This window comes from Dermacentor silvarum, chromosome 1 (genome assembly GCF_013339745.2).
Source record: "Dermacentor silvarum isolate Dsil-2018 chromosome 1, BIME_Dsil_1.4, whole genome shotgun sequence".
NCBI lineage: Eukaryota > Metazoa > Arthropoda > Arachnida > Ixodida > Ixodidae > Dermacentor > Dermacentor silvarum.
The window spans coordinates 447442671-447467741 of NC_051154.1; the positions used below are offsets into that span (position 1 = coordinate 447442671).

General features: G+C 47.3%; 1 protein-coding gene across 1 annotated transcript in view; it reads right to left on the reverse strand.

Moving 5' to 3' along the window:
- Nucleotides 1-25071, reverse strand: part of LOC119437751 (piwi-like protein Siwi) — a 53026-nt gene that overhangs the window by 14279 nt on the left and 13676 nt on the right. The window contains exons 6-17 of the mRNA XM_049660842.1: nucleotides 24885-24965; nucleotides 23017-23211; nucleotides 22804-22912; nucleotides 18648-18771; nucleotides 17927-18044; nucleotides 17185-17302; nucleotides 16199-16386; nucleotides 15187-15335; nucleotides 14958-15082; nucleotides 11361-11535; nucleotides 10617-10770; nucleotides 3991-4122 (exon numbers count right to left, since the gene is read on the reverse strand). Coding sequence (XP_049516799.1) covers nucleotides 3991-4122; nucleotides 10617-10770; nucleotides 11361-11535; nucleotides 14958-15082; nucleotides 15187-15335; nucleotides 16199-16386; nucleotides 17185-17302; nucleotides 17927-18044; nucleotides 18648-18771; nucleotides 22804-22912; nucleotides 23017-23211; nucleotides 24885-24965 — 1668 coding nt within the window. The remainder of the gene's footprint in view (nucleotides 1-3990; nucleotides 4123-10616; nucleotides 10771-11360; nucleotides 11536-14957; nucleotides 15083-15186; nucleotides 15336-16198; nucleotides 16387-17184; nucleotides 17303-17926; nucleotides 18045-18647; nucleotides 18772-22803; nucleotides 22913-23016; nucleotides 23212-24884; nucleotides 24966-25071) is intronic.

Below are 25071 nucleotides of genomic sequence, written 5' to 3' on the forward strand. Positions count from 1 at the left end.
GCGGCGCAGCCCCGACGGCCAAAACGCTCCCTGCACTCGACTTGCTCAGGCGTTCAGTGGCGTGCGAAAACATTCCCAAGATCACGTGCGCGCACTTATACGCCTTTCAGAAGGCGATGATTGACGATTTGGACAAGAAGAAAACGTCCCGTTGATACGTTTTTCAAGGGACCACGAAAAAAAAAAGAAAAAAAAAAGCCGCAGTTTCGCCCGAAAGGTCAAGCAACGGAAACGCAGCAGCAGCAGCGAGCAAATTGACCTTTGTGCTGTCTCTCGCTTCAACGCGAACTAAACGTCGAAAGCAAAGCACATACGAAGCTACTGGCACTAGGCGCCCTTTGTCAACATCGCAGACCATTTTGACGATAAGGTCCGTGCGGGCGCGCACTATGCGCACGTCGCAGATCGCTTTCAGGATACGGCAGTAACGGCACCCGTGCGGGTGCGTCGTATGCCGGTCGCTTGTTGCAACTTACACCGCGCACCGACGATGCTCTCAGCAGCGCGCAAAATCACGTGGCAGCGCCTCTGACCGGCATTGCTCTGACACCATCAGAGAGCAAAAGCTTAGGCGAGACCCTCAACGCCACGCGGAGGAAAAAAAAAAGAACTGCGGCGTCACGCCAAGGTCGCCGTTTCTACGTGGCGCTGGAACACGCGTGTACGTGCCGACGTCTCAGCCAACGCTGTGGCTGCAGCGCAGAGGGAAGCAACGGCAGAGGCCCAGTTCGGTCAACTCTCGCTTCAACGGCAGAAACCGAAACTTCATGGAGCGGGCTAAGCGGCGCCGGGCCGGCGGGAGCGGCGGACGCGCACGGAGACAGTCGAAGGTGTGGAGGCTAAGAGAGTGTCGAGAGGAAGGGCGTGGGGAGCCACCGAAGCGACAGTTTCCAAGGCCAAATCTGCTTCCTTGCCGCCGTCCTCCCTCACCTGCGACGGTCCCTGCACGCGCCCGTCACCGTGTCGCCTCTTCACAACCACAATCTCGCTCTTGCCAGCGCCACCCGCTCCCTGAAGTTTCGTTTTCTGCTGTTATCGCGAAGCAAGCGCGGGCAGTTTCGTGGCCCTCGCTCGATATGTGCTTGCGCGCCGCGATATTTCATGAATCGCACCGTTCGTACGTCGTGCTATGGTGCACGAATACTTCAAAAATAAGTCCTTCTTTTAATTCGAACAAATTTTTGGGCCCCTGCGAGTTCGAATTATCGACATTCGACTATACCATAAAAACCTGCGTATAATACGAGGTTTTTTCTAAATTTTACCATTTAAAATTTCTGCCTCGTATTATATGCTGATCCCAATGTTTTCAGCGTAAAATTCACAGTTTCGGGTTCGTTTTTGCTCACTGCTATCATCATCAAGACTCGTAGCGGAGTATGCGTCATCTTGCGAAGGCGTCGGTAGGCTGCTGCTGCTTTCAACGGGCGCCATTTTGACCACGCTAAGAATCAGCACGTTCGCTAGTCTATCTCGCACGATGTCGGGACCACGAAAGTACTACCCAGCTGCCTTTAATAGGCACCGGGCGCGGGATGAATTTGGACCGGTGGCGCATTCATGCGGCTGCGCCGTGAAAGTAATGGCATGTGGCGGCCGGGCCGCGCACAGCAGGCGCTGCCGTGAAACAAAGTCTGATCAAACATGTTGCGTTTTTGGGTGCACCAACAGTTACTGAAACATGACTGAAGCTGGTTACGCCATTCAATTCAATCGTTGTTCATCGCGGCATCGCGTTTTTCAGGCGGAAAGTCTGTATATGTGCGGTCTGTAGGCAACAGCGCGTTCAGTGCTCAGCAATTGAAACGCGATACTCGAATCGCATGGTCGCCAGCGCTTTTTGCACTGACTGTAAGCGCTGGGGACACCAAACTGATGCATTGTGGTGTAGAGGGAAAGCGAAAACCTTCGTAACGCATTATGACTGCATTTGGTCCCACGGCGCTCACCTGTGGTTTGAAAAGAAAAAAAAAAAACGGCGGCAGCCGCGCGCTGCCAGCGCTTCAATCGCTGGGCACTGTACATTTCCGACGCTGATTTGCTATGGTCTAGTTCTAACGTTAATAAGAGAGCCGTTCATACGCAAGAGCTTCGTGTCCCACTTGCGTGTCTTCGCCTCCACAGTGTAATGGCCACCGGAGCTTGGGCACCGAAGGCAAACACTCAGATTTGTAGTCATTTTGCCGTCTTATCAGTGTATCAGTCTTCCTTTTAATGTACATTTTCCTTCCTAGCTATTCCCAACTCTGGTTGAGTCCGGCAAATGACTGTGCTGTGCATCGAAGGCGAACGCCAACTCAGTGGCGTGTTCACATTCGCCGCCACCGACGGCTCCCGTCGCGATAAGCTACATAAAATGTGCCGTGACTGAAGATTGGGCTAATTTATAAGCAATTAAGAATGGGGAAGCATTGCAAAGATAAAAGAGCTACAACGGACAGAGAACGACCGACACATGTGCGATCAGCGAACCAGCCCAAGAAACAGAATAAGGAAGACGTATGTCTCCTTTTTTTTCTGTCCATAATTGTTGTGTTCTTCGCCTATTTACATGATTAAATACGCGAGAATGTTAACGCGCACAGCAAAATAACATCTGGAACATAACTGCTGGAGTTCCACGTCTTAGCTTGCCGCGGTGAGCTCCGTTCGCGTATGCATTTGCATCGCAATTTGCACTCGTTTTCTGCTTTATATACTACTTGATGCCACGAATGTGATCTGCCTCGCACAAGTGACGACCTTTCTCAAAAGAAGACATGCGTAAATGCGTTTTCCGGTGCGTCAGCCCTTATAACCCGCAGTGCCAAATCACTGGAAGCACCGAGCGCCTTCGTCCCGTTGTCTGCTTCACATGCCAGTGCTTTGTTAGGTGCCGTTCGCGGCGCTGTTCGCCAGCATATCGCCGGCGCGCCGGTGGCACCTTACAACGGCCGCCCGGTGCCTATAGGAAAGTTATTTTAGCTGCCGAGGCCATTGGAAATTACGCCGCAGGGCGGCCCTTCGGCGTCACCGGGGGCAGCGCTCACGGCTGGGATGAGATCCCAGTTGCAAAGGTGCAACGGCGGCAGATACGCGCATTTGGCCTTGGCAACGCCGTTGCTTCGGTGGCAGTGGCTCCCCTCGCCATCCCTCTCAACTTCCTCGTAGCTCCCCCACCTTCGACTGGCTCCGCGCGCGCGCGCCGCCGCTCCCGTCGGCGCGGCGCCAACTTAGCCATTTCCCTGAAGTTTCGTTTTCTGCCGTTGTCGGGAAGTTGGCCGAGACGTCGGCTCGTACAAGCGTGTTCCCGTGCGACTGTGAAACGGCGACCTTGCTATTTGAGAGTGAAATTGCCGCCGCACATTATTTTTTTCTCCACGTGGCGTTGAGGGGTCTATCCTAAGCTTTTGCTCTATGGCGGTGTCGGAGCAATGCCGGTCGGAGGCGCCACCGAGTGATTTGGAGCGCTGCTGAGGGCATTGTCGGTGCGCCGTATGTTCGAATTAACCGTCGCAAATGCTTTCGTGTTCGAATTACTGGGCATTTTCGCCCATAGCAATACACATAAGTTTGACGGGACCACAGCGTCAGTTCAAATTAAGCGTGTTCCGAGTTAACAAGATTAGATTCTCAATGCTTTCTGTGGGTTTTCCTCGCTCACATTATATGCGGGTGAAAACATTTTTTTTCGTTATTGCTATCCCCAAATAACACGTCGTATTATATGCGGGTCCGTATTATACGCGGGTTTTTACGGTACATGGAAGTCAATGGGATTTAGGTCGGGACCGCGAAAACGTGACGTAGCAGCCGGGAAAACGCAGCAGCGAGGAAGGTATGATTAGGATTCAATTATTAGAAATCTTTTCTGGTTAAAAATAAATCCATTTTTCTTGATATCTTGTATGTTTTGATGATACGAATTTCGGGTGATACGAATATTTCACGCGACCCCGCGAGATTCGTATCACCGAGGTTTTACTGTACAAAGATGAGCAGAAGACTTACCGTTCAGGCCTGGTGACGTTGTTGTCAATGACAGTTCCTGGGGGAGGGTTCTGGTATCCACCACCCCTGTTGTCCATGCTGAAGAAACGGGCAGCAATCCTCTTGGTCACGACGACAAAGGCAAGCTGAGGCCTAGCGTGAGAACAGCACAGAGATCAGTCAAACATCATTCCAAGGAAAACTTAACCTGCATGAAATTCAAGAAAGGCTTTTGCAAACGAGTTCACCATGCAAGTGCATCATGTATTTTTACAAGATTTCTAGAAGACTTTACTTTTAGAAACAATTAGGGTAGAGTCAACGAACAATTTTTCAGAGATGCCTGATAATTCGGACGTCTCAGACATGGCTGTACCAGACAGTAAAAGGCATGCATTTATTTTTTCGGACAGCCCTACTTTACGGACATCTTCAGAGTCCCCAAGGAGTCCGAAAAGTCTGACATTGATTGTACTACCCATGTGTTCTCTTTACCCATGACGATAGAACAAATAATTGCCATCAATATCAAATACAGTGCAGTCCACTTATAACGATATCAACAAGAACGAAAAATCCGATTGTTATAACCGATCACCCTTATCTCTGGACTGCCATTAACAAAAAAAAAAGCCGAATATACTTTTGTCGTCCCAAAACCGAATGTGCCACTTGCGATAAAAAAATCGACATTGTAGAGAGTAGGCTGAGAAAACAAAATATTTCTTTAAACCTCTAAATGGCGTTTCAATCGTTAGGCGCGCTGAAATAGAAATCTGCCCTTGCTTTTGCGGAAGTTTCGAGTTCACATCTGCTGACTGCATTGCGTTCAACTGCTGTGCTAACACTGGCGGCTATATTTAGCATGCACGAAATAAATGAGCGGACTCGATCGACGACAGTGCGCTCTACTTGAACATCGTGGTCGGTGTCAAAGAGGGGCCATTGCCAATCTTGTCGTCACTACCGCTGCTGTTGTCGCCTCAGTCGCACAACGCCGCCTTGTCGCGACAACGATCGCCGCGTCGGAGATGTCTTCGCAAAATGAGCCAGCATATCTGCACTCGGAAACTCCGCCATCCAAGCACCACCTGTTTCATCATCAGTAGCGACATGCTCCCATAGTTCAGTTATGTCAGCAGCTTCCACCATGTTATAGTTTCACCCATGGGGTTTCGTCCTAGCGCAAAAAGCACCCCTTTTCCGTTGATCGGCATGGCCACTGCTTCTAGCCTTCATGATCATGGCGCTCCCGGTTGTCATAATCATCGATATCATCGATTACGCGAGCTTGTACTTCAATCTGAAAAATTTATAATTTGCAGCTTCGTCTCAAGCGACACAGTTTTGCGCTTGGTCGGCGCACCCCGCACCTCTCGCTGCTTCCGCGGCACATTTTTGCGCTCTCTTATCGCATTCTCTTTTTTTCCCCCTCCTCTTCTATAAACGCTTTCAGAACCGCCAGTAAAGCAGATGCGAAGCAACTGGCACGTGGGCGGGATGCGCTGCGCGGTAATGGCGGCAGATACGAACTCGCGTAGGCAAACTTTTCTTCCTGTCTCGGCTAAAATGCAAATTTCACGATTATTCTGCAGGAAAAACGCCGCTCAGAAGCAAAATTTTTATCGTTATATCCGATATGCGGTGAATAACATATTGTTATGTTTTTTTTCTCTCAGCCCTAATGTATAAGTTGATACTCTTAAGTCGGTATATTGTTATATTTGGTATTGTTATAACTGGACTGCACTGTATTGCAGCCACAAGTAATATACCCACTTTTTCAAGCATGCTTGAGTATCGAAATGCTTAAATACAGAGAAAGGTAAACATCCACACAATTACACACCTGATGCAGCTTGTGTACAGTGTTGTTTATAACTATAGTTGATCCCGGATATACTGAACTTTTAGTAGTACTTTCGCTTTTAGTAGTTAGTGAATAGTGCACGCTGGCAATTCACACATAATCCGTTTCCGCGATACTGCCTCATTCTGCTGGTCGAACACAATGTGGACAAGTCGTGCCTCCACAAATGGATACTGTAAATGGTTTTACAAAGAATTGAGCTTTGTTGTATACTGCAGTTAACATCTCTGGCTATATGCACAAATATCTTTTTCTTTCCAGTAATACACGGTAAAATATGGTGCAGAAAACTACAGTAGAACCTCGTTGAAATGATCCTGTTACGTACGATTTCCCAGCACTAACGTTTACAGTCGAGAACACAAGAAATTATCCAATTGAGTTACGTCTATTTACCGGCTCATACATTCCCTGAAAGCACCACCTTTCCACATGAACATTCAATACGTCACCAAACTGCAATTGTAAGATACGTTCTCCGGCCACTAGATCCTGTGTAAACAAGAAAACATGCGAGGTGCGCACGATCGAGAAAACTAGGCACCCACTGCAGCAGCTTCACCACAATGTTTGCCCATCCATCAAGCATGAAAGCACCAGCATGCATTCAGATTCTTATTCCGGTACTAGCAAGTCTCTTCCCAGGTAACCGCACACAACATTCACAGATATTGCATCAAACTATATTGCGATAAGCATCTCGCCCATCTGTTTTACAGCACGTGAGGCGTAGTGCTGTTGGAACCAAATGCGCCGCCTTTCCCTGCTGCAGGCAGCGCGATACATTGTAAGCTTCACGTTTCACTGTAATAGCATCCGGCATCACTCACCAGCCCAATTTCATTTGTTTCTCATTGGCGTCTTGCAACGCTACACAATAAGAAAAGAACAAAACGAGTCTCAGGCCACCAGAGCACCACCAGCTCGATGTGCGTCAGCGTCTTGTGCCGCAAAAATTCGAACAATGCTTCGTATTATGTTAATGTCAACTAGAGTTTAGTGTACCAAGATTTAGTTACTTCGGATCGTGCATTTGCCTGGTTAGTAGATTTTTTTTTTCTCGCATTTTTTTTTCAAAATCGTGTCAACGAGCTTTCTACTGTATTTCACGATGCCCTTCGTCTTCTATGTATCCGAGATCGACTGTAGTTATACAATTTCAAAACAAAGTAGCGAAATATGTTCTAATATTCAACATATACTGTATAGACTCATGTAAAGGCAGCATGCCAACCTTGGCAGCCCAAAATTTTGGGGAAAAAAAATTCCCACAGGGAAGTCAATGAGTTTCGTGCCCCTATGTCACACGCGCGCATCAGCGAATTTTCGCGCTGCGTACTTCCGCGTGTTGCTACTAGATGGCAAGAGCCTAGGTGTGCACAAGTCGCAGGCTGCAGTGGCACCATTATGACCAAAGTATTCAGTCCTGCGCAATAAGGGCCACACCTCGTCAAAATGGTAAAAAAATGTGTGGCGCTCACACAAATCTATAAGGTAAAATATTAGAAAAATTGAATACAGTCAAAACCTGGTTAATACATACCCGCTTAATGTGTAATTGCGGTTTAAACGTAGTCGCAAAGATTCCCCCACCAAGGCCCCATTGAACCCCAAGTATTGGCTGACTGCTTTTAAGCCATAGTCGCTCATTACCCACCAAACGGTTAGTGCATACTATTTTTCTTGTTCTAAAGGCACAAGTACAAAATCAGCAAAATCTCATATGCGCAGACATTCGATTCATTAGTTGTGACGCCCGGCCGACAGTCGCCTGCAATAATGGCCACCATTACGTATTTCGGGCTCATACAGCTATTGCTGCATACAAAAGCATGGCCTTCGAGATTAGCTCCCGGTAACGCGGAGAAGCTGCCAGTACGAAGTGCGAATTGCTTTCGCCGTTGAATGCAATTTAGGTAGTAACCACGCAGAAGCACACTTTATTGCGAAGCGCATTTCTGCCATCACCGTGGATGTCGCTTTGAGGTTCCGTATGAAGTCGAAACATGAAAACATCGTCGCCGCGTGCTGTACGCTGTGTGTGCGAGGGAAAGATAGAGAGGGTCAAATGACTCAATCTCGCGAGAGATAGAGAGAGAGGTGGAAGCGAGGCGAGAAAGGGAGCAGTTTACTTCACCGGTGGCCGCTGTATCTTGAAAACAACCTGCGACATGGAAAAAGTGAAACTAGTGTCAGGCGCTTCGTATGTGCTTCGTAGTTCGCGTTGAAGTGAGAGACGGCACATGTTCGCTACTGCTGCCACGCCTCACTTCGGCATTTTGAGAGCGAATTTCCGTGGTCATCAAGCGAGACGTGTTCATGTATACCTGTGCGTGTGTTACTCTGTACTTGTTAATTTAGTAAGCGGGGCCTCATGGACAAACTGGCTCGCGGCCTTATCGAGTTTGAAGATGCTGTTGTCGTGGCAAGGCCATCACGGCGGCATGTGAAGATCACTGATTTTTTGCTGCCTACCCTCAAATAAAGCCTGTCTGAGTGCGAGTGCTTGTAAGCATTGTGACGTAGTTCTTTTCCAGCCGGTAAGTAGCCGCTTAACTGGCATTGGCAGTTAATTCGTACATTGTTTAGTGTGTACAGTAAAAGCTCGATGATACGATCACGGCTAATACGAATTTCCGGATGATACGAATTTTTCTGTGGTCCCGGCCGAGCCCCATTACTTTGCAACGTGCTAGAGAACGGTTCTTACGAATCGATTTTGAGCCTACGTCGGTTGATACGAATAAATGCCGCCCCACCGACGGCCGCGAACGAACAGCGCGCAGTCACGCGCTTTCTCGCGTCCTCTTTTGGTACGGAGGCACGGCGCCGGACAGCGCGGACTCCGCGACTGGGCGCGAAGAGTTTGAAGCGGTGGCGCTTTTGGTGTTTTTGTACTTTTCCTCCTTTTCTGCGAGCCGTCAGATGGAGTGGCTGCTGCGCTTCGGGCCGCGTTCTTCGTGTTTGCGCCATTTTGCCTAGTCGCAGCGAGCTATGTCTCCCAAGCGGAAAGCACTCTCCTTTAAAGAGAAATTAGACATTCTTCGAAAGGTCGATGAGGATCCCAAGAGGATGCGGACGGAGTTGGCTAAGGAGCTAGGCCTCGCAACGTCAACACTGAGCACAATTGTTGCACAGCGAGACTATCATGAAAAACGTGCTTTCGTTCAACGTCAATTCGAACACGCTTATTTCGAACATACCGCGCACCGACAATGCTCTTAGCAGCGCGCCAAATCACGCGGCGGCGCCTCCGACCGGCATTGCTCGGACACCGCCATAGAGCAAAAACGCAGGAGAGACCCCTCAATGCCGCGCGTGAAGGAACGCAGAAAAAAAATAAAGAACCCGCGACGGAAATTTCACCCTCTCTCAAATTGCAAGGTCGCCGTTTCTGCATCGCGCCGGAACAAGCGTGTACGTGCCGACTAGAGTGTTCTAGACAACTGTATTCTAGCACACACTAGTGCCGACGTCTCAGCCAAGCGGATAAAATGGCAGTGAACCCTTCTCCTCTATTTTCTAGTCACATGTTGACCTTGCACGCTGCGGCAGCAGAGCAGAGGGAAGCAGCGGCGGAGGCACAGTCGGGCCAACGAAACTGCCACGCCCTCAAACGCTCGCTTCCCGATAACGGCAGAAAACGAAACTTCAGGGGGCGGCTAAAATAAGCTGGCGCCAGCACGGCGGCGGGCGCGCACGGAGATGTGCGCACGGAGTTGAAGGTGAGAGAGCTACGAGGGAGTTGAGAGGGAGGGCGAGGGGAGCCACCGAAGCGGCGGAGTTAACGCGGCCAAATCCGTTTCCATGCCGCCCTCCTCCCTCACCTGCGATGGTCTCCGCGCGTACCCGTGTGCCGGCGCCGCCCGCTCGCTCCCTGAAGCTTCGTTTTGTGTCGTTATCGGGAAGCGACCGTTAGCCGGCGTGGGCAGTTTCGTGGCCCGCGCTTGCTATGCGCTTGCACGCCGCGATATTTCACGACTCGCGCCGTTCGTGCATCGTGCTATGGTGCACGAATACTTCAAAAATCCGTCCTTTTAATTCGAACAAATTTTCGGGCCCCTTCGAGTTCGAATTATCGAGATTCGACAGTAGTTTTAATTGTGTTTCGATGATACGAATTTCGGCTAATACGAATATTTTTCATGACCCCGTGAGATTCGTATCATCGAGCTTTTACTGTACCTAAATGTCGTTCCCGGCCGACTATGTATCAATGAGGTTGGACTGCATATTGCTCGCCATGCAGGAGCAGGCGCAATTCCTTGCACATGTTCCTGCAAGACCTGCGAATGTGGGCCTAATTTTGTGCCAGCCAAACCGACCAAAATTTAGTATTGCGATTGAGCCAAACCACTACAGCGATGGCTGTTTATGTGGCCTCACTGTGCAGCACATTACACTCCTATTGAAATATCACTGCATAGAGCTGTGGGTGATCTGTTGGCACGATATGTGCCCAAGAGGGACCCAAGACTTTCACAGATCCTGCGAGCAATGGATGGTCTGCGATGGGCAATACTATGATGCCTGACCGATCGCACTACGCTAAAAGGCCATACAAGGGCTGGTGCATTATGCATCCTTAACACTGTGTTCAGACAATTGGCACACATCCATGCTTTCAAGCATTGAAAGAGCAGGTTGACCATCAGGTGCACGGCAAACTTTTCCATCATGGCGACAGCTGCGCCAAACGTCTACTATTTGCGCAAGCCGGGAAAAGCACAACACGCAAGGAGGAACGCAAAGAAAGTTGAAGCACCCGAGAACTTACTCTCGCCCTGGGAACATTTCAGTCAGCAGGCTCTGAATCTGGCCCACTTCCCACTCCTGAACCTGCAGCAGCTGCCCGTCCGAAACACCATCGCGGAAGAACAGGATGCGCTTGGGGACCGTGTTGTTCTCCTCCTGGTACTGCTTCAATGATACTGCAGAGACGAGAGAAAGCAAACGTTGCAGGTGAAGCAACTGCAACCGCAATGCATGACAAGTTGAACACTCATCCATGCCAAGTCAACAATGAATTGGACGTGCGGTAATGTCAAGCGCTAGCATGCACGTATGGTGCCTTATCATAACCAGCAACACCAACGGCTCAATGCAAGAAGGCAAACAAAATTAGAGGAAAAAAAGAAACAGATGTTGTTACAAGATAGAAATGCCTTGTTCTTGCAGGCATTCATGTGCCACATGGCTCACATCATATTTCATACAACTTGATTCACAGAGTTCCTGTTGCTGCTACACAAGATAATAATTGTTGCACAGATCACACTTTTATTACATCTCTTCATGAAATGGCCTAAACCACTATGAATGATGGTGTGTCGAGCTGCAAGCAGTTGCTGGGCAGCTCACAAGCAGCCCCTCGCGGAAGCAAAATGAAACAAGTTCCTGCAATACCAGTACTAAGTGCAGGCCTCATTATTATTGAGACAATCAACCAAGTGCAGTCTTCTGTATGGAGTTGCTGCAATCATCGCAGCTGCAGCACGGCTTTGACTGAGAGAGCACTCACATGCCAGATGAGTCTTGAGGGCACTCCCCAGCTCCTGGTGTGTCTGGTGGAAGCTGACACGAGAATACCAACGTGTCAGGGTCTTGTTCAGGCTGGCTACGAAGCCACCAGCCGAGAGGCCCTTCTGACGGCAATCGTGGTATGTGTCGTACCCGATGCACATCACACCTTGAAGCTGCATGAGAGCATGAACACAAAACAGGAGGGAGTTGAGACGTGACAGTGTCAGCCAGTATCCAGAGTGAAATCAACTTGCTACTAGCTTCGTATTAATGTTTTAGAATAAAGAAGATTCGAAACATCTCCAGCCATCTGCAACTTACACAAGGCCATGAAACATGTGCACCACAAATACCGTAATCGGCTGCAGCAGGTCTTTCTGAATGGCTATTATTCCAAATTTACGTCAGTCATAGCTACAATACAGGGGACAACATGAATGACACCATTTTCAAGATTTTTCATCACTGTGCATGGAACTAATAGCAGAAAAATTGAACTTGACACCGTATGGAATCCGAAACTTTGATAATTGTAAAATTGGTTGGCAGCATGGTGGCAAACCATTTTGCCACACTTGCCTTTGTGCGACACAATCCACATGCACACCTTCGTGGCATCTCCGGCAGACATTGAAGAGGTGGAAGTGTTGGAAAGGAGACGAGAGAGGAACCACAAAGGCGTGCCGTGTGGCGTGCACAGCACAAGGATGAGTGTGGCAAAGCCGCTCAGGACTTTTTTTTCCTGGTTATCACATTTTTTTGGCGCAGAAACCCAGTAGCCAGTTGTTATAGCCAGTAATGTGGCATAGGAACATTGTAGTAAGCTGTTTACCATTGAACAGAAACAAAAGTTCCCAGTGCAAAGAGTAAAAAATATTTCAGTACTCCTTTACAACCTCCACAATGTGATGACTGCTACTCCAGCACTGCATTTAATCCTAGCACAGATGGAACATGCTACGTACACAATCTCGCTGGTAACAAAGTGACAGAGCAAGGTGCACAGTACATATGGCTGGGTGCACACATGGTTGGGCGCACTAGCAGCTCAAATGACTTTGCACGCACCGGGTGGAGACTACAAACATGCGTCAATTCATATGAGCAGTATTTTGTTTTTTGCCTGTTGTCAGCGTAAATGCATTTGTGGATGTAATGCTTGCAAATTAAGGCAACTTTTGTTGTTTCATTCAATTTTATTGCCAATTTGCATGTTTTCAATGCATGGAATGATTCTTGGCAGTCATATGCCTATTATATCGAGATTTCGCAGTATCTCAATGCTACCTTTTTGGCAGTATAGGGTGATAGAGCCACTAACTGAAAAGTTGATCACACCATCTAGTGACCCCAAGCTCAACCAAATTGGAGGGTGGATATTTTTATAGTATTCAGCAGCTGTAAACGCAGCAGCCGACTGGATAAAAGGTTTTCGGTAACTCCAGGCTTCCCCATGCTCGCCCTTTTCCACACGTGCTACACAAGAGAATGTTCCAGAGTACATCTTGGCACACGATATCACCCTATGTCATTACCAGCACTGCTATTCATATTCCATCTCACTAGGTCCTCTAACAGTTTCTTGTCATCTGATCAGATTCGTCCCAATCTAATTTGTGCCTCTGGCAGCATGTCACAGAAATGCTGGCACTGGGTGCCTACACGACACTGCTGCTTAAAGGAACACTAAAGGGAAAAATGATTTCTTGTGCATCAGTAGATTACCCTTCCAAAGTACCGAAAACACCACTCTTACCGCGAGAAGCCGCTTTGCAAGCCAGAAGGAAACGAAAAACAGAGGCGAGTTAAGTTCCCGCACCAGCTCACCATGACGTCATGGATTTTGATAGCGTCTTCTAGGTATCAGTTAATTCTTTAGCGGTAAAGATTGACTACATTGTGCTCTAAAAGACCCAAAGACTGAATATGGCAAATTTCGCGAACATTTACTGAGCCAACGTGGCCCAAATACAAAAAATTACTTCAGAAGTCGTGACGTCACACTGAAGTACTGACGTTGTGGTTTGTGCACGAAATTCAAGAGAATTAACTTTGAGCTTCATTTTCTCTTCTAATATTTGACCTATTGCAGTGTAATTAACGGCGGCAGAGTCATCGAAGAATACTTTACCAGTCTAAGTTGATTTATTGTTTTGCTTTAGTGTCCCTTTAACAATGACTTTAGGCATAGAAACCACGGTGGCAACCTAGCAGACTCAGTACCAGGCACATGAAAGGTTATTATAGCAGGTGTTTCATTGATTAATATTCTTGGCAAATTTTTTTTTGGAAGGGGGGAGGTAGAGACTAGGCACGCAGTTGGTAAAGCTACACCACACAGATGTGCAAATACAGCAAAACCCCAGTGATACGATCACAGCTGGTATGTATTTCGGTTCGATACGAATTTGTAACATTCCCCGGCAGAAATACATTGCTCTTAATGTGAAAAAAATCGTCTGTTATGAACATGTTGCCGCACTGCTGCGGATCATACAAACGCATGAGCAACCAGCACAGACAAGCCGGCACAGCGGGATCTGGGCAGGATCCATAGTCGCCAAGCAACTGGCCACGTCACACGGCTGTGCAATCTCGCACTGGACCCCACGTCGAGTGGCCCGGACCACATCAAAGCCTAGCCGATGCTCTGACCAGTGAGAAAGATGACACAGGCCGCTGCAGCAATGACAACGGCCAAAACGCTCTCTGCAATCAACGTGCCGAGGTGTTCAGCACCATGCAAAAACATTCGTGAGATCACGTGCGTGCACTTGTACGCCTTCCAGAAGGCGATCGTTGACAATTTGGGAAGAAGAAAACACACAGGGATTGTAGAACCCTGTTGATACGTCTTTCAAGGGACCGCAAAAAAAGTCTCACTTTCGCTCGAAAGGCGAAGCAATGCTTGCAATAGCACATTATAGGCAGCTGTATGAAGTAAGGATAGTAGTTTGTAAGGATACTTTGTCAACATCGCAGATCGTTTTGAAAGTGAGGCCTGCGGGGGCTCGCACTTTGCACACATCTCAGAACGCTTTCAGGACGCGGCCATGTGATGCGGCAGCCGCACCGTATCGGCAATGTGCCGGTAGCTTGTTACAACGTACAAGCTGACTGCACCGTTAAATTTACATGACCGCGACATTCAAACGTAATGTAAGATGCAGGAAAATTGCAGATTGACAATGTATCAAGGGGAATTTGATACATGAAAGTTAATGTAGAATTTAGGTCGGGACCGCGAAAACGCGACGTAGCAGCCGGGAAAACGCAGCAGCGTGGAAGGTATCAATGGGTGTTCCACTATTAGGAATTTTTTCTGGTAAAAATAAATTCATTTTGATTTTGTGTATGTTTTGATGATACAGCACTGAACTAAACAAATGATTGCCTACACAAGCACTGCTGCCGAGACCTTCGTTCTTACCGATGCCATGAAATCACCTGCCCTGAAACACTAAACAAACGGCTTTATTGCCTCCTAAAGCTGGGCACACTAACATACACCTATGTGAACAGCAAACACTTCCTTACTGAAGCAGAGAGAGTCTGAAGAATACAGCAGCAGCTCGAGAGGGAAGGAAGTGCTTACCGGAATCTCCACAGCCCAAGCTTCTCCACCAAGCTTGCAGTTCATCTGAATAGCCACCTTAGTTGCCACTGACTTCAGATTTTTCTTGTTGCTGATGGTCCTGCCAAGCATTACCTGTGTGTGCACTGCAACAGTAAAAGGGAAGCCCAGTGGTGAAGCTTAGAAAGCAACACAGCAAGAGACATGATGCAAGGAAAAGAACGAGCTATGTCAAAGTCAATCCACTCACGTCCCATGTCGACACAAGCCACCTTCTTGAGACTGTCGTAACGGTCTTTACGATTGTTGGGGAACACTGCCATCAGCAGCTCAGTGTCCCTGGGAATGTTCTTGAGGCAATTTATGTAGCTGCCTACACGGTCATCATCCAGAGCAACTCTGGAAGCAAACAAACAAAAAGTAAAAAATACTGATCCACAACAGCAGCTATACATTTGGCAGTTGAAAGACCACTGAGCACTAGTGCAGCCCAAATTAACATTCACCCGCAAGAGTACGCCCAAAGGTCACATCAGCACCAGAGTTGCAAACACAAGACACAAACCGTGCTTCATGCCAACTATTCCAACTTTTGAGCACCACCTGTACCATGCTGGAGATCATCTGTCGAAGCTAAAGGTAGCCTAGACTGCTGCTATACTCATCTGCTTTTTCTACATTTGCGCATCATAGTATCTTTGTATGCAGGCATTCAGCCTGTCAAAAACCAATATTTATTCAATATTCATTTCTTTCGCCAACAAAGGGTTGTGAGCGAATACAGTTTCAGGCGAACTGACAATCGCGTGATGGGGGCTTTTTTGTGCTGTTGTGCCGATACTGTTGGAGTTTCTCGATTAATTTTGAACACCTGGAGTTCCTCAACATGCACCGAAAGCTTGGTATACAAGCACTTTAGCACGCGGCTCCCGTAAGTAATAGTGATGAGAAGGAAGAAATTCTTGATGATCACCTTGGGAGTCGGAAAACCCCCCAAATTTTGTGTTTCAACATGCCATGCACCATGTCTGACACTGCTAGATCCTTGAGAGTTAAAACCAAAAAAGAGCACTATTTCTTTTCCATAATTTTGTCACACATGCAACGTAAAACACGCAAACCACAAAGAGTGGCAACACTTGGCCCCTGGGTTCTTGTCAAACTGTTGCACATCTTTGAGCCCAAGGAGCCATTCCAAACAGGATGAAATAAAAGTGATTCAATTCAGTTTCATGCAAATAATAAGAAATCTCGATACGTACAACTGAGGCTGCAGCATGGTCACTCCCATCGGTGGCCCAACACACATCAGCTCGCGCACAAAGTCCTGAGCATTCTGCATGTCGCGACATGTGCACACAACCACCCACGAACGAATCTGGATTGCTTTGAACATATCCTTGTCACGCATCTCCCTTGAGAAGTCGGCAGTCATAGGGTTTACATTGGACTGAAAGATGAGGGGTGAAAATATTTTTCAGAATAAAAAGTTCCTACTATTGACTTTTTCTACATAAATGGAGGAAGGAAAAAGCAATAGAAGTGGGTTAAATAGTCACTGGCCTATAGTTAACTCCTGTTAAAAAAGAAGTGCATTGATTCAGATTTCATGAGACCGAAAAAAAGGAAAAGGTCTGGACTACTTAAATGTCACATTATCAAACAAACATTCTTCTGGTGTACACAGACCTTTATTTGTTCATGATTATATTACCTTCATATTCTCTGCATGAAAATGACAATTTTCCTCTTGTGCTAGTGATAAGTTAAAACTCCTGCAGTGCACTTTTGTAAAACACCTGAAGCCTCTGAAGTGTAGTAGCAGCATCAAGTATGCCATAGCGATTCTTCATCCAGACAGGCATGCTTCTCACTACAACGCACATCATTATTTTCTCACAAAAGTGTAACCAAGTCAAGAGGTTGAGCAATCACGTAGTGAAATTGCCTCGTACGGAGTCACACTCTTTCACGCAACTGCAAGAGAGAAGAAACTCATTGTGATGCTTACGGGCATGCAGGCATGTCGCCAATGCAACATCACCCATGACACCAAACAAAAACTAACCACAAGGCATTACCGATTCTATCTGGCACGTACAATATCGATTTTTCATTTAGATTTGACAGATACTACATGGATTTCAACTTATATAACAAGGGTTATATCAATTTACTTTTAGTGTAATGAACACTCTAACATTTTCTTTTAATAAACAAGCAAAGAAAAAAGAAAGTTTCAAGTTACCCTGATGTTGTTTCCGTGAATCACTCTTTCAGGCTGAACCTGGCGAGCATCAATTTCAACAAGGCTCTCTGAGAACTTCAGACCCCACTGGCCCATTTCCTTTACGACTTGCTCATTGCTGTAGAAAATCACAAGGTCAGCAAACAGAAAAACTGCGACAAAACTTCCCAAAAATCCCCATTGCATCTCAATACTTGACATAGTTGTACAGCAGGGGTTGGTAAAAGCAGAGCTTTGATGCCTTTCAAGTGCTTACCACACAATGCCAAGAATAATGTTAGGGCAGGGTTGACCACAACATTTACGCCGCAACATTGTAAATTCGAACTTAATCAGCACCAGAAGTGTTCAGAAATTATGCCCCCCTTCCAACCTGCAGTTCTTTAACATGTGTTTAAATCCGGGTGCATGAGCTTTTTGCATTCTGTCTGCCCCCACCAAAATGCAGCCCTCTGTGGACAGGAATTTAACATGCGGCATCGTGGTCAGCGCCAGAACACCATAGCCAATCAACAGCCAATCAAACATGCCATAACGCATCCAAAGAAACTGCTAGCACATGTGCCCTACAAGATTAGTAAGCAATAAAGAATGACATATGCTCACCAAAGAACAAGTCTTATAAATATAAATGGCTTGTCACAGCGTTCTTAAATGTTCAGGAAATAACCAGCAAAGAAGTTAGGCACCTTTTCCCACAATCTCGAACCCTGGGGAAATTATGAAACGCTCATCCACACACCTGCTCATGTTCTGCATGAATTCCTGAAGGTTGGCCACACGCTTTGCAGGATCAAGCTTCATCTCACTGGCCAAATCCTTCATTATGCTAAAGTTTGAACGAATGTTGTCCGTCAGCCCTGCGATCAAACAGCAAAGAAGCAGGTGGCTATTCTCCGCAAGAATGATGAAATGCACAAATCAGGTCATAGCACGTGCAGGCAGGTTCAGAACTAGACCACTTTCAGCCGTGATCTGAGGAGGTATTCTCGGTCATTCACTTTTGGGGACGCTATCACTCCTGAGATATTTCGCATGACTAGGCTCAGTCGTGCTGGTGTCTACGGGTGGCTGCGTTCCAGGTGCTTTGCTCTGATGGCACGCTTAGCTCAGTGCCATAAATGCTTTTTTCCATGTGTCAATGCATCCGTGGCTAATCAAGCAAAATCTTGAGAAAGTGATTGCATCTTTGAACAAACGAGAATAGCAACCCCAATCTTTACCAAGCCCCATTGTTCAATCGGCACCCATTACACAGGGCTTAGTGCAGAACTTGTAACTTCGCTATTGATGTTTGTGAGCTACATCTTGTTATAATGTGCAAAAGGTAAGCTTTCTACACATACAAAAAAAAGTAAAACTAGAAATGCAGCTCGGTTCAAGTACTATTTTTACACAACAATTTTGCTGTAACGACCCATGTCCCTCCCCTTTGTACACGCGAATCAATGCCTTCCACTCACCAGTGAGGAAGCACAGCTCTGGAATGAGGTAGAGGTTGTCAGTGCGGCCAACCCTGATGTCTCGCTCCCTCGGGCGGCAAACAAGCAGAGGCTGGTTGAGATCCCTGATATCCTTCTGGTAGTGCTGCACACCGACAAGACTTGCGTGAGGCAGACATGGCCTCTTGCATCAGCAAGCCTCACTTCACACAAAGGCACAGACATGCAGGTCCAAGTCCAAAGGCTTCCCGGCTTTGTACAATGCTCATTACTGTAAACAAGTTACAGGCAGTGTTGTCCACCACCAAATTTCGACCTATACTGTGGGGATTGAGGGAGGCGCCGGTGCCATTGCGCGGGCTTCACCTGTTCTGCCATCCCTCGCCTTTCCCCGTTTGCTCTCAATCGGTTCTAGCGGTGGCGCTCCACTCGCGGTGGTTTGCAGTGAAGGCGGGGCGCTGACATCACGGCGGCCACGTTTCGGCTGCTAGCGGCAGAGCGTGGCTCTCTTATCTCTGGGACCGGTGTAATGTACGTACATGCTTTCCTCTCGTCCGCCGACACCTTTGTGACTAGGACTGGAGCTTGCGCACGGTGCCTTTGCCCATGCGGGGAGCGCATACTTTGTGCTGATCCTATCCCGACGCTAAGCCGACGAGCGGTGCCTTGTGCTCGCGCGAGGTCGTACCACGCCGAGCCGCACTTGCTGAAAGCCAAAGCTGAAGGAGATTGCCTGAGCTCTCGCGAGTTGACCCATTGGTTATCGACAGAGCAAGTAGCATAGCCGCCAGGACTTTTCCTAGCGGCGTGTCTCAGCTTGAGCCTGTGCTCTCGCAGCGATGTGCTATAGGCGCCCATTTCTGTATTTTCGCCCTGGTGCAGGACCCCTTTGGATCCCCGCCGCGCGGGCATTTGTGCAGTGCTGGTGCCGATGGATTCAATAAATGGTTTCCATCAACTCGGGGCTTTACTGTGTTTTTTTGCGTGCGTCGCTCGGTAGCCCCTTGCAGCCTCTGAGCTCACGCACGAGTGGTGCTGTAGGCGACGGCTGACGCGGCCCTGCGGCTCGCTAAGCTCAAACCCGCGGTGGTTGGTGTCCTGTGAGACACCAAGAACCCACAATACTCAGTTTCATACATCAGGTGCAATGCTGTGGAAGCTACGCAAGAAGTACGGTCACCAAAATGTATCACTCCACGTGTTCCATCTATGCTTTGCTGCACCTCAGAGGCGTTTGCTAGCTCAAGCTCACACGTGACGCTGCCGCGACAGGCTGCAAATAAAAAAAACCAAAAGCAAATTGAACTAAAACAATGTGTTAGCAGCCGTACGAGTACGTGGTTTGTTTGTTTCTAAGGGTAAATTGATTTCTTAGTTCAGAACTCGGCTTATACAGTGTAGACCGCTTATAACATAAGACGCGGGAGTTGTAAAAATTCACGCTATAAGCGGTACCGCTTTACAACTAAAGCATGCTTTTTTGGGCTTTCGCTTATGCCAAACGGGCAACCCACCTTTCAAACAATTTATTACATATTTCACCCACACACACATGCAGCACAATCGCAACACAGCATAGAAACCAAGTTCCCCTAACAAGTGTGGCATCAGCGGAAGAATGCTGTTATTTTCATCTGTACACTGGTCTCCACGTGCACGCCCACGCTCCCACTCCTGAAAAAAAAAAAACGAAAAAGAAAAAAAGGAGTGTGCCACCGTTCTCCCCTGCACACCCTGCTTGGACGCTGCTATCTAGTTCACTCTAGACGCTGCTATAGTGATGAAAACACACGCCCTCCTTCCTCCAAAGTCTCCCGCCCTTCTTTTTGTTTCGCTTTTCGCCGCTGGTCTCCACGTGCGGCGTGCCCACTCCTGAAAAAAAAACTTTAAAATATTCTGTATGCCGGATGTGCGAGTGAAAGTGCGCTAGGGATGCATGCTTTCACCGAGAGCGAACGTACGGGGGATAGCAAACGTGACGACTCTTCTCGTGCAGAAGGCCGTGGGGGTTTGGGAGGGAGGGAAGGAAGGGAGGCGACGTTTAACTGCGGCAGTCGATGCATATCTTGCGACCAGGCGCAAGGGGAACTGGCGACAAAATCACCCACACGTAAGGAGGAAAGTGCGAAGGTAGCGCGGTAGGGAGGGGGCACGGCTTTCTTTGCAAGCCACTGGCTGAGGTCGCGCGCACCGTATCTTGAAAGCGATCTCCACAAGGCTCATCTGACTTTTGTTTGCGCTGTGCTTTCGCCGCGCAGTTTCCATTGAAGCAATAGACCGTACGAACCTTCGGTCGCTGCTCCTGTCGCGTTTGCTCATGCTTGTATTCTTACAGTGCTTGTCTACAGTCGTCAAGTGCAATCTATTCATGTTTGCTTGTTTGCGCTGACACTACGGTTGTTAATTCAGTAAGTAAGCGGATGTGGCCAAGTTTATGCAGGCGATAAAGCTACTATCCTTGCTCCATATGTTCTACTAGAAAATTTGCATCACCTTTCGGGGAAAACTGACTTTTTGTTTTGCATTTTGCCACTGGTCTCCACACGCGCGCGCCCGCGCTCCCACTCCTCCGCGTTTGTGCGCCAAGCAGCCATGCGGCCTTGCTCCGTGCGCCGATTTTATGGTCGCGTGCTTAAAAGAAGTGCGCTATAACCGGTATTCTGCTTCGCGCGCCTACACAATAAATGGTCCGCCTATACATTGAGTTCTATAGGAGATATATCGGTGGTCAAAAAAACCCACGCTATAAGAACGTCCCGCGCTAAAAGCGGTTACGTTATAAGTGGTGTGCACCGTATAAAGAATATTTTGACAAAAATCTGTCAATAAACACCGCACTACTTCTAAGTGCAAACACAGTGACTGCAAAAAGTATCTTTAGCCTCCACAGCATTGCACCTAATGCATAAAACATAGTATAATCAGCACGAAATGCTAATTAGATCATTTTTAACAAGAAAAAAGGTTCATTACATACCCTTGACCCTTTGAAGGTCACACCTAATTTTTACTACAGATTTAAGTTCTACAGAGTGACTTCTTTCACGATAAAACAAGCAAATACCATGTAAATGGGAATAGAGGTCGGCATCTGACTGTCTTGCCCAGACAACTCAGTGTGCTAAAGACTGCTATGTAAGACGAGCAACTTCACTTTTTTTTTCCAGGAAAATATCTATATTCCGGTTTACGTGGCACTTTAGGTGACAAAGAACAAAGATTTTGTTGTATGAAGTTTTGCACATGGATTATTGAATACATGAATAAATGAGCACGATTCATTCTTCTTTGCAAATATAATAAAATTCACACAACTTATTTTCATGTTTTAATACACAGCTGAATCACATCTTGAAATATTTGATATCATTATACACTTTCTATCATCTGTTCAAGAGATAGACAAGGGGGAGGGGGGGTTAGATCCCTGCAAAGATGGTGGTGCAGTGGCCTCTGAGCCACCTCCAAAGCAATGACGAAGGACCAAAGGAATGTAAATTGAAGTGGATCATGAGGAAATGCAGTACTGGGGATGCAGAGTCATAGCGAAAACAAGGCATGCCGCACAAGCTCCCACAAGTGAACATCAGCAAAAGAAAGCGGAGTGAGAAGTTGCTAGACAATATTTTCATTACAACCGATTTCACGGCCACAATGCCAACTCAGTACTGCCGATTCCCGCAAGGTGGAGGAAGGTTCATGAACGGCAAACACTCATCCACCCAAGTGCAGCATGAAGCTACAAAGGAAATCTATACGAGTGTCTCAGAAAAAAAGCCAAGCATTAGAAAAAAATTTGCCCTGGCCCGAGGATCGAACGCAAGAATGGCTTTCTGGGGTGGTTGCCCTTCATCTGAGCCAACAAGGAGGCTAGAAAATCGCAGAGCGAGGCCAAATTAACTTGAAGCACAGGGACACTGATATGTCCCGAGCTTCGAGTTGAGGATCCTGGTTAGTTCGATGATGAGCGACCACCCCAGAAAGGTGGAAAGGCGTTGGGGTCCTGGTTCTGATCCACGGACCGAGACAAATTCTTTAACTGTGAAGCTTTCTTTCTGAAATGCCCATACGAGTTTCCTTCATACTTCGTGCTACACTAGGGTGGATGACAATTTTCTCCTTTAAGGTTTAGCAATGTATGCCTTATAGGTGTTACACTGAAAACGTGTTTACTTACGTCCTTGTAGTACTTGAGATAAGTGATGGGCCCCTCTTTCGTTTCGAACGCCTGCTGCGGGTTCTTTGTCCAGTCAATGTCATCAACACGGTAGTTCTTATTGTTGTACCTGCATAGGGACAAAACAAGCACCAGCATCAGAGCGAGTACAATGCATGCAACCTCAAGTAATGCTAGATGACCCAATGGGAGTACGGTTAAAAAAGGAGTCACCTGGTCATGACAATGCAGCCAACCACAGCCTTTATGGCTTCATCCTTGTAGTTTCCACAAGCTGTCTGCTGCAGAGAGCCAAGAAGGTGGAGAACGTTCTCTGTGCGAAGCACCTTGTGCACTGTGTCCACCACCATCAGGACGCCGCCATCATGCTGACCGACAGCAGTTGTCAGGCCTTCCCAGATTTCTAGCCTGCACATAGGAGAGCCATAAGCATGAAGCAAATACCCATGCTTTGGTCTACTATAACACAGCTGCTTTCTGTTTTATGCCATATTCCTTGACAAGACAGGGGCAAGAAATATTGGTGAGACCTTGCCTTTCTATTACTGTTCAGCTGAACATATTTCCCAAGAAATATTGGATACTGCAGACAGCTATAAACAATCTGCACAAAACAACCTATACTAATGCTGTCGTGAAGTCAAGGTTGCATGCGTGACGTCTACACTACGTGGCGATGTACACTGGCATATGGGATGGTTGAACATGAAACGCAGCCGCAGCCTTGACTGTCACAATATTTCAATGAGGGCGCAACCTACATCGACTTTATTTACAGAGGGTCGCCAATTCACGCGACACATTGAGAACAAAATCCACTTTGCTTGCCATCAAAACCCCAGCTAAAACGTCAACTGTCAATAAAAACTGTCAACTTCCACTTAATTGCAAGCCGTGCTCGAGGCTGTAGAACCACATTGCTGACAGCACAAAGTGCACCACATGCATGAATGGGCGATGGCAGCACTGCCATGGAGCAGTATTCTATCGATTGCTTTCGGAGATATGACCACTTTCACGAGATTTTAGCTATCTCTACACCGGATACAGCGCAAACTGCGTTCCACGCACGCAACAGCATTTCTCCAGTGCACGCTATCGCCCATAAATGCCAGCACTCCCAGTGCAGAGCACAAAAGTGATTGTACCTCTTATCACCAAAAGTGATCGACCAAGAATTCAGCCACTTTGCGCAAATTTACACACAGCAACGCCGAATCTGCAAGCAATGCCTGTTTGGTGGTACCCAAATCAGCATTCTTGAAGTGGGGGACTGGTTTTCTCAGACGATTACTTTCGGAGTCGCAATACAGCCCCAGTTCTCAATCATGGCCAGAGGCATGGCTGCCCACGCTACGGCTGCCATCTCAAACACCATAAACCAGTGCACGTCAGTGGGACATATATTTTCTTATTTTGCCACAGATTATACACTGTGCTAGGTATACAAAAAGTAATCACATGTTAATAGAGGGATGCGGCCGCACCTTTTGGAATAAGCAATCAGCAAACTAGACAGTGGCCATGACGTGTATTCAGTGCACGCGATAGCTCCCGGTGCATTAATGGCAGCGGCTTTGCAAGCACATGGGGACAGCATTTTTGTAATTTAAGTGGAGAGAAAATGCAGGTTGAGCACTTTTTGTACTCTGTTAGCGCTACACACGCAAGCAATATGGGGGCTAATTTTCTGGCATATTTCGTTGATGCAAGATATAGTGGAATCTCGTTGATACGAACTTCACCGGCATCGGAAAATAAAGCGCATCGTCTGAAAATCGTATCATCCAACGTATTATTCAACCAAATTGCATTAGCGGGGAAAGAAAAAAGAAACATCCCGAAAAACGTGTTATGCATAATTGTATCAACGAGATTCCACTGTAGTGACATTTTGTTGCCAAGAGATACAAAATGCATTGAGTCCTATGGGTGTTCATTGGGGATCCAAAATTTTGTTGTCTCGAGCCTTCGTTATCGCAGCGTTCAACTGTAAGTCAATGCAATTTCAGTTTGCCACTTAAGTGATAAATTCAGACAAAAAATAATAGTAAGAGAAATATTATTGCTCAGAATCTCACCCGTGACTACTGATTGGTTTTGGACCAGTAGCGTTGAAGAACTGACGTCGGATCTGAACAAACTGCATGCTCTCGAGGTTCCTGCATAAGGGAGCGAAAATAGTATGTGCACTATTAATCGTAGAGCAGAGCAAGTCCTACATGCATACCTAAGTTTCGAGAGCTTATGTCATCCCTCCAATAACAA